The 9,231-nt window shown below is 37.0% G+C and overlaps 1 protein-coding gene across 1 annotated transcript; it reads left to right on the top strand.

The window, feature by feature from the left end:
• Nucleotides 1-2,499: 2,499 nt before the first annotated feature.
• On the top strand, nt 2,500-4,230 carry LOC133204842 (craniofacial development protein 2-like). The gene is made up of 2 exons (XM_061340586.1): nt 2,500-3,216; nt 3,991-4,230. The coding sequence occupies exons 1-2, from the start codon at nt 2,500-2,502 to the stop codon at nt 4,228-4,230; spliced, it is 957 nt and encodes a 318-aa protein (XP_061196570.1).
• Nucleotides 4,231-9,231: the final 5,001 nt, after the last annotated feature.

The raw sequence follows: 9,231 nt of genomic DNA, 5'->3' as shown, positions 1-9,231 counted from the left end.
AGCTATTGCTGACAGATACAATCATCGTTTTTACCCAGATGAATCTTAAATATACTACGGTTCCCCATAAGGAACTTCACTCACGGACAGCATGTGCTACTTTGACAGTTTAAATATGGGGTCCGCAACGGGGTGTTTAACTAGTCAATATCATGTCATTGCACAACAACGTGTCACCTGTAGTGGAAAAAGTGTTTTACAAAAATAGTGTTACCTGTGTAGGTGTAAACAACCAAATATCTTTGGGAACAATAATTAATGTAAATATGATTAACAATCTGCCAACTTGTATGAAGCTGCATGTGCTTGGTTGAAGTACTTAACAGCTATTATTCATATATTTATTCTATGTACTTTTAAGAGGAAATTATTCTGAAAAGGGATCGTTTGTTTTTTGGGAACCAAGGCTTGCGTTGGAAAGAAAGGGGGGGGGGTAGTATGGAAAAAAGAAAAAGAGCAGAAGAAAATATTTCCTTGAGTGTGTTGTCTAGGAAGAAGGATTAAAGACTCCTACTTAGGTGCGGATTCATTATTTTGTATCGGAAAGTGAGAAGGGGGGGCTATATTAGATGACGAGGGGTCTGGAAACTGCTGAGGTTTCCAATGGGTCCGGCCGAGGGTAGATCCCTGGAGGGAGGGTCATCGGAAGCTCAAAATCAAAAATTAGAGAACCTTATGTTAACGAAAATGATATTAATTTTACCATATTGTTGTTTGACATTCAAAACTACACATGTACATGTTTAAGGACATACGCAACGTACCTTACCTACTGAAAATTTTTCAAAACATTCTTAATATAAGATTATAGTGCCATCAGATGTTCGTAGACAAAAAATCAGCAAGCATTACCAGGGGTTTTGAAAAGATATCAATTGATGAAAATTCTTGTATAATTCAAAGAAAAATATACAAAAATTACTGAACATATATTCTAGATGTTTTGTTTATCCAAACTTGTTTTAGAAGAAGTGTACAATAGCATATATAGACATTAAAATGTAGCACAAGTTCCTTTAAGTATTGGAACTCTTCAACTCCAGGGAAAAAGACAATAAAGTTCAAACTACGTTGCGTATGTCCTTAATTTTTAAAATATGGAAAATAAAACCTAATCAATTTTAAAATGAATATTTTGATAATAAAGATATCGAGCTGTACTTGCTTTTAAATTAAAAAAAAATATGTTAAGAAAGCAATGAATAAGAAAATTTGGAAAACATTTATAATACAGCCTTATCTTATACTGTTCTTACGGACGCCAATTTAGGACCTATAAAAAATATTTTTGAATTTGTTATGAGGCATTCGATAATTTGTTATAACATTTTTTAAATTTGTTATTATGTGATTAAATCTGTTATAACAGTTTTATTACTTTGTTGTAAAGAATTCCAAAATTTGTTTTAACAATTTAAATTATTTTAAACGAATTTCTAAATTTGTTATAATGACTCGCTGATAAAATTCGTTTTAACGATTCAATTTTTAATCAATACGGAAGCCAATTTAGGACCTATCAAATAATATTTTTTAATTCGATATAACGAATTGTCGAATTTGTTTAAAAGAATTTAATTCGTTATAACAATTTCTTTGAATTCGTTATAACGAAGTTAATCTGTTATATCAAGTTTGTTGAATTCGTTATAACGAATCATCAAATTTGTTATAACGAATTGAATTCGTTTAAACGAATTCTGTCTGCTAAATGGCTGTGTGATACGTACAGTGTGTGTGTCTGTTTGTATCTGTGCTTGTCACCCTCGCTTTCAGCTCCACCCTGGCTAGCAGCTTGCTGTGAAAAATAAGCAAATTATATTTGTAAGTCTTATCTGCCAGGTATAGCCTCTCCATAGTTGGACCTATATGGCCCAGATATGGGATCCTCCTCGAGGTAGCAGATGGGAATTGGGTACCTTACGGCCCCAAGCAGAACCACAAGGTCTTGGAGGAGACTAGGCCCCTAAATGCACGGTACGCTTGGCCCACCGGTGAGTGGATACGCCTTGGTGCCTGCAATCCTAGTTCCCAGCTAATGGGTAAATTGCGATGAACTACTGCCTTGTAGAGACCTTTGGGAGAAGGAAAGGCTAAGGAGTAAACCCTACAGAAATCCAGAGTAAATGCCATAAGGTTGTTGGAATAACCACACTTCTGACAACTCTGTCCGTGCCACGGAAAATGGTCGTCCAGATGGGGGCGTTAGCCCGGTAAGGCAACTACCTAGGAGAAGATAAACTCTTACTTAAAAATCACGGGCAGATCTAGACTCGCCATGTAAAGCCATAGATCTAGTGGAAGGAAACCATAAACAAATTACCCTGGTCCTCCAGGTTGGGGATTGGGCGCAGGGCTAACAACCCTGTCCTGTAGAAGGAGAAAATTACGGAAACAGCAACAAGAATAACCTTTACTTCAGCGTGTGAAAGGCCTTCCGAGTTCAATGAGACTCGTATGAATGCTGGCAATCAAAGCCATAAGAACGTTACCAGCAAAATGAGGGAGGACCTGAACACCACCAAAACCAAGCTCAGACTAGGACATTGGAATGTGAGGAAAATGTATGAGATAGGCAAGCTGACACAGGTAATTACATCTGAGATGAGACAGTTTAATCTCCATGTCCTAGGAGTGAGTGAGAGCAGATGGACTGGATCTGGAAAGATGAAAACAACCACCGGAGAAACTGTCCTCTACTCTGGGAGAGATGACAACCTACACCATGAAGGAGTAGCCATCATACTCAGGAAAGGTGTAGAGCGGTGCCTGTTGGAGTGGAAGCCCATAAATAATAGATTAATTAGCGCAAGATTGAAGGGCAAGCGCATCAACACCACATTAATACAATGCTACGCACCAACCAATGACAGTAGCGATGAAGCCAAGGACAACTTCTATAGTCAACTACAGGCAGAGACAGAGAAAACCCCACGACACGACCTTGTCATCATGGGGGACCTCAAAGCTAAGGTCGGAAAGGACAACACCGACTATGAAAGAGTCATGGGAAAGCATGTGGTTGGGACCAGGGACGATAATGGCGAAAGACTGGTGGAGTTCTGTGCTATGAATAACCTAGTGATAGGAGGAACCCTCTTCACACATCGTGATATCCACAAGCTGACCTGGAACTCACCAAATGGAAGGGACAAGAACCAGATTGACCTCCTGATGATCAATGGCGTGTGGAGACGCTCTCTAATAGATGTTAGGGTCAAGCGGAGTGCAGATGTAGGCAGCGACCACCGCCTGGTGACAGCATTCATTAAGATCAAACTGAAGAAAACTGAGGTAAGGCCTAACACTCAAGCACGTTTCGACATTCAGAGACTGAGGGAAAACACCATGAAAGCTGCCTTCATCAGCGATTTAAAAAACAGATTCCAAATCTTGCAAGGCATAGCAGATGAAAGTGGGGAGGCCAATGTGGACAACACATGGAAGCAAGTGGCCCAATTGTACACTGAAAGCAGCAAAAAGAAGCTACGCCTTCGCAAGAGAAACACCAACAAAGACTGGATCCAGCAGGAAACTCTGATGGCTATAGAGGAGAGAAAGGAAATCAAGAAAAAGATGCTGCAGATAAGGTCCTCACGACTGCATGAGAGGCAAGAAGAGCTGTACACTGAGGCCAACAAGAGAGTCAAGAAGCTTGCACGCCGTGACAAGAGAGAAGCCATGGACCAACTTGCAGCTGAGGCAGAGGAAGCGGCAGTAAGGGGAGAGCAAGGGAGAGTATATAAGATCACAAAACGAGTTTGTGGTAAATTTAGAGAAAACGCAGGAGGACCTATCAAGGACAAACACGGAACACTGCTGACAACAGAAAAAGAACAAGAAGAGAGATAGGCTGAACAGTTCCGCGAAGTACTTAATCGACCATCACCTGACGAAACAGTTGCCATACCAGAAGCCACAGAGGATCTGGACATCGACACTGACCCACTAACTAAAGATGGGTTAATGGATGTAGTCAAGACCCTTAAGAACGGGAAGTCACCAGGGCGTGACAATCTTGATGCAGAGCTATTTAAAGCAGACCCTGGAATAGCAGCCACCATCCTCCAACCACTGTTCACAGCTGTGTGGGATGGAGAGAAAGTACCTGATGACTGGTGCAAAGGGGTGATTGTCAAGATCCCAAAGAAAGGAACCCTGAGCGATTGCAACAACTGGAGGGGAATCACTCTATTGTCCGTGCCAATTAATCATCAAAAGAATGTCTGACGCTGTTGATGCTGTATTGAGGAAAGATCAAGCAGGATTTAGGAAATATCGAGGATGTACTGACCAGATCTTTGCACTCCGCAACATCATAGAGCTGTGCACAGAGTGGCAGAGACAACTGTATGTAAACTTCGTCGACTTTGAAAAGGCATTTGACAGCATACATCGAGATAGCCTTTGGAGCATCCTACGTCATTATGGTATTCCATCCAAACTGGTCCACCTGATCAAGAGTTTTTATGACAACTTCAGATGCTCAGTAGGACACAATGACACCTTCTTCAATGTTAAAACCGGAGTCAGACAAGGATGCGTAGTGTCTGCAGTATTATTCAACTTGGTCATCGATTGGGTCATGCGGAAGACAACAGAAGACTCTCCAAGGAGGATCCGCTGGGGCCTGTTCTCAACATTAGAGGATCTGGACTTTGCGGATGACCTTGCCCTAATGTCTCACACACACCAGCATATCCAAGAGAAGACCAACAGGCTGCAAATCTACGGACAACGGGTGGGGCTATACGCATCAGTACGAAGAAGACGGAGACAATGTCACTTAATGTGGAATTACCTGCTGTTAAGGTCAATGGTGAAGAACTACGCCAGACGGATAATTTTATTTACCTGGGTAGCATCATTAAACCAGAGGGCGGCACAAAGGAGGACAAGGCCAGGGGAGTATTTAGAGAAATGAATAACATCTGGAGGTCTGCACAGTACAGCACCAAGCTGAAGCTTTACCAGAGCTGTGTTGTATCAACTCTCCTATATGGATCGGAATGCTGGAGAATAACAGAGACAAATCTTAGCAAATTACGATCCTTCCATACCAAATGCCTCCGCCGAATACTCAGGATTTTCTGTTCCGAGAAGATTACAAATGAAGACCTGCTGAGCAGATGCAAACAAGAGGACATGGGTACCATCATTACCAAACGCCGATGGAGATGGATTGGACATGTTCTCCGAAAAGACCCCCAGTCAACAACAAGAACAGCACTGCATTGGACCCCAGAGGGCAAAAGAAAGAGGGGAGGTGTAGAACATCATGGCAAAGGACAGTTGAATGAAAGTTGAGATGAAAGCTATGCACCAGACCTGGGGATCATTGACGAGGCTGGCCAAGGATAGACAAGAGTGGAGGAAGTTTGTTGCTGCCCTACACACCACAGGGTGTAAAGGACAATGATGATGATGAAACGAATTCTAAAATTTGTTATAACAAATTAAATTCGTTTAAACAAATTCTAAAATTTGTTAAAACGAATAAATTATATGTTTAATCAAATTCAACATTCAGGGCCTACAGATAAAATATATATAAATTCGATATAAAGATTTGTCGAATTCATTTTAACGAATTTGATTCGTTATAACAAATTGAGTTCGTTTAAACGAATCTAATTCGTTATAACAATTTTAAGAATTCGTTTATAACGCATTTAATTCGTTATAACAAAGTTTTGAATTCGTTATAACGAATTCAACAAATTTGTTATAACAGAATAAATTTCATTATAACGAATTCAGAGAAAATGTTATAACGAATTAAATTCGTTACAACAAATTCGACAATTCATTATATCGAATTCAAAAATATTTTTGATGTGTCCTAAATGGGTTTCCTTAATTCACGAATTTAATTTGTTTTATCGAATTTGAATGCAATAATTTGACAGAGTTCGACCATAATCAACAAAATGTGCAGGGGCCAAACAGCCAATAAATGATTTTTTTTTAAATATTTAAACTACAGCAAGACTATTCTCCTGAAAAATGGGGGTGCTTCCTATCGTAGTACTGCCCTGTTTGAAAAGGCGTTATAGCGAAAAATGGAAAGGCGTTATTTTATGTTTATAATTATATGAATTATTTTATCAAAGTCATCTTTATTCATGCAATATTTAAAATATTTTCTATACTCTGTACATTTCGCAGACAACTGTATGTATGAGTAATAAATTATGGAAGTCAACACTCTACTTGTGAAAATCCAGGATTAGGCAGGTGTAGCTTGGGACTTTGCTGGTCATATATTAAAATTCATTTCAAATTTGAAAATCTTTTTTCTCCCCTCTTGGAATAAAGCAGACAAACTATTTGAATGGGTATAATGAGCAATTAGCTTTCAACCAAAACCGTCTGGCATCAGAGAAGGAATAAGTTGGTTTCAACATTGAAAATACATTATACGGAAGCCCATTTAGGACCTGTCAAAAATATTTTTGAATTCGATATAACGAATTGTTGAATTTGTTATAACGAATTTAGTTCATTATGACAATTTTCCGAATTCGTTATAACGAATTTAATCTGTTACAACAAATTTGTTGAATTATTATTATAACGAATTCAAAAAAATTGTTATAACGAAATAAATTTGTTATAACGAATTCTAAAACTTGTTATAACGCTTAAAATTCGTTAAAACAAATTCTTTAATTTGTTATGACGAATTAAATTCGTGAAATTTTAGAATTTGTTTTAACGAATTTAATTCATCATAACAAATTTTTGAATTCATTTAAACGAATATAATTCGTTATAACATTTTTTCGTTATATCGAATTCAATTAATTTGTTATAGCAAATTAAATTCGTTACAATGAATTCAAAAAAAATTGTTATCACGAATTAAAATCGTTATAACAAATTCGACAATTCGTTATATCGAATTCAAAAATATTTTTGATAGGTCCTAAATGGGCTTCCGTAATATTATGCAGCGCAATTAAATATCTTTTTTCATGGATTGTTGAAAAATGAGCCCTATACTAGGGAAGCCCAATGAAGAACTGTCAAAAATATTTTTGAATTCAATATTACGAATTGTCGAATTTGCTATAATGAATTTAATTTGTTGTTTATAACAATTTCTTTAAATTCGTTATAACGAATTTAATCTGTTATAACAAATTTGTTGAATTCATTATAGCGAATTCAAAACTTTGTTATAACGAATTAAATTCGTTTAAATGTATTCTGAAATTTGTTATACCGAATTAAATTTGTTTATTCAAATTCAACAATCAGAGTCTATAGAAAAATATATATGAATTTGATATAACGATTTGTCGAACTCGTTTTAACGAATTTTATTCGTAATAACAAGTTTTAGAATTCTTTATAACAAATTTCATTCATTATAACAAATTTGTTATAACAGATAACAATTCGTTATAACGAATTCAAAGAAATTGTTATCACAAATCAAATTCGTTATTACAAATTCGACAATTCGTTATATCGAATTCAAAAATATTTTTTGATAGGTCCTATATGGGCTTCCGTACTATACCTTATTGTGAAAATCGTGTCCCGAGGATCAGCAAAACAGCCCCCGGGGTAGGCTAAGTTAGTGATGTATTGAAAACAAAAGGCGTAATAAGTCTTTTTGAAAGGCATAATAACGCCTTTATGAAAGGCGTATTAATGCCTTTTCAGAAAGGCGTAATAACGCCTTTGACAAAGGCGTATTAAGCCTTTTGGAATGGCGTAATAATGCCTTTTGAAAAGACATAACGCCTTTTGAAAATGCGTATTTAATGCCTTTTGAAAAAGCGTAATAACGGCTTTTGGAAAGTAGTAAAAACACCTTTTTTAAAAGGGGTAAAACGCCTTTTAGAAAGGCGTAATAAAACCTTCATTTGCGTTAAAACGCCCTTTTCCGCGTAATAACAACGCCTTTTCAGAAAGCGTTATTATGCCTTTTTTGCGTTATAACGCCTCTTCAGTTTTTCCCGTAGTTTGATCCTGAAAGGCTTTCGTACAAAAGAGACTGAATACGTTTTCGATTCGATAAGCTTACATTTCCTAATGAAACCAGCATTAAAAAAATCAGCACAAAATTATTAATGATTTACGTATTACTTGTATTCATTATTTGAATTTATTTTGAAGCAGACAATCTACTCCGCAGGCTTCAAGGCCAGCGCAGAAACCCAAAGGTGTCGACATTTTCGAAGTGCAGTACAGAACGTAAAATATATACAATAAATCCCACAATCACGGGATGAACTCAAAGAAAAAAGACTATAATTAACTTAAAAGATATTCTGTCTCGACTTATAGACTGAAATAAACCAATATTAGTCCTCTTTCTTCCCACTCCTTTTTAGTACCCTGAGACTTTAAATGTAGGGTCCGCATTTTTTTTTTAGTTTTAACATGTAAATATTCTGTTGGATGCTGCTTGCCCCTCCCCACTTCTTGTTGCTGAACGGTAATACATGGGCAAATTCTAGCAAAAAAATTACTGAAATGTTAGAGAAAGGCATGTTGATGCTTGAGTTCCTGATTGACAATATCTATGTGGTTTTTGGAGACCAGGTCTTTCAACAATCTGTTGGAATTCCCACGGATACCAATTGCGTCCCGTTGTTAGCTATTTCTGTATTCATGTGAAGCATACTTTATTCAAAATCTTATACGTAAGAAAAAGAAATCTCTTGCTGTGGCTTTGAACTCGACATTTAGATATATCGACGACATATCATCAATTTACAATAGTTATTTCCATTCATATTTCCATTTCAATTTGTTTTCTCTGTGATAACTCTTTGAAAGTTAGTTGAGTTGATTTCTTGATCATTCTACTGGAATGTAAATTTCGCCAAGCGAAAGGTCAGGAACTAAGAAGGCCTAATATGCATGTAATTCTCGTGCGGCTTTCTTTGTGTTTGACGTCAGTGGGCGGGGACTATTGAAATTGACATGTGAGGCCTCATGTAATTTAAATCTATTTTTTTATAGTCTATATTTTTAAAATATAAATTTACAATTTTATTTCACAATGAAATGGAAATATAAGGAATCACTGTCTAGTTAGTAGAGTATGCCAGGGACATCAACGATAGTTGGAAACGTGGGATAATTTATGCATAACGGGCTTCGCCCGGAATCATACGTAATTATATATTATACGTTTTCGCGACGGAATTATGACATTTTCAATTCTTAACGGGAACCAGATTACACTTGCGGGTAGGCGACTAGTATTGC

Source organism: Saccostrea echinata, unplaced genomic scaffold (assembly GCF_033153115.1).
Source record: "Saccostrea echinata isolate AGI-Se365-2 ecotype Australia unplaced genomic scaffold, CSIRO_AGI_Sech_v1 ptg000054l, whole genome shotgun sequence".
Taxonomy (NCBI): domain Eukaryota; kingdom Metazoa; phylum Mollusca; class Bivalvia; order Ostreida; family Ostreidae; genus Saccostrea; species Saccostrea echinata.
The sequence above is the reverse complement of the archived record's forward strand: the minus strand, read 5'-3'. Positions and strand labels throughout refer to the sequence as shown.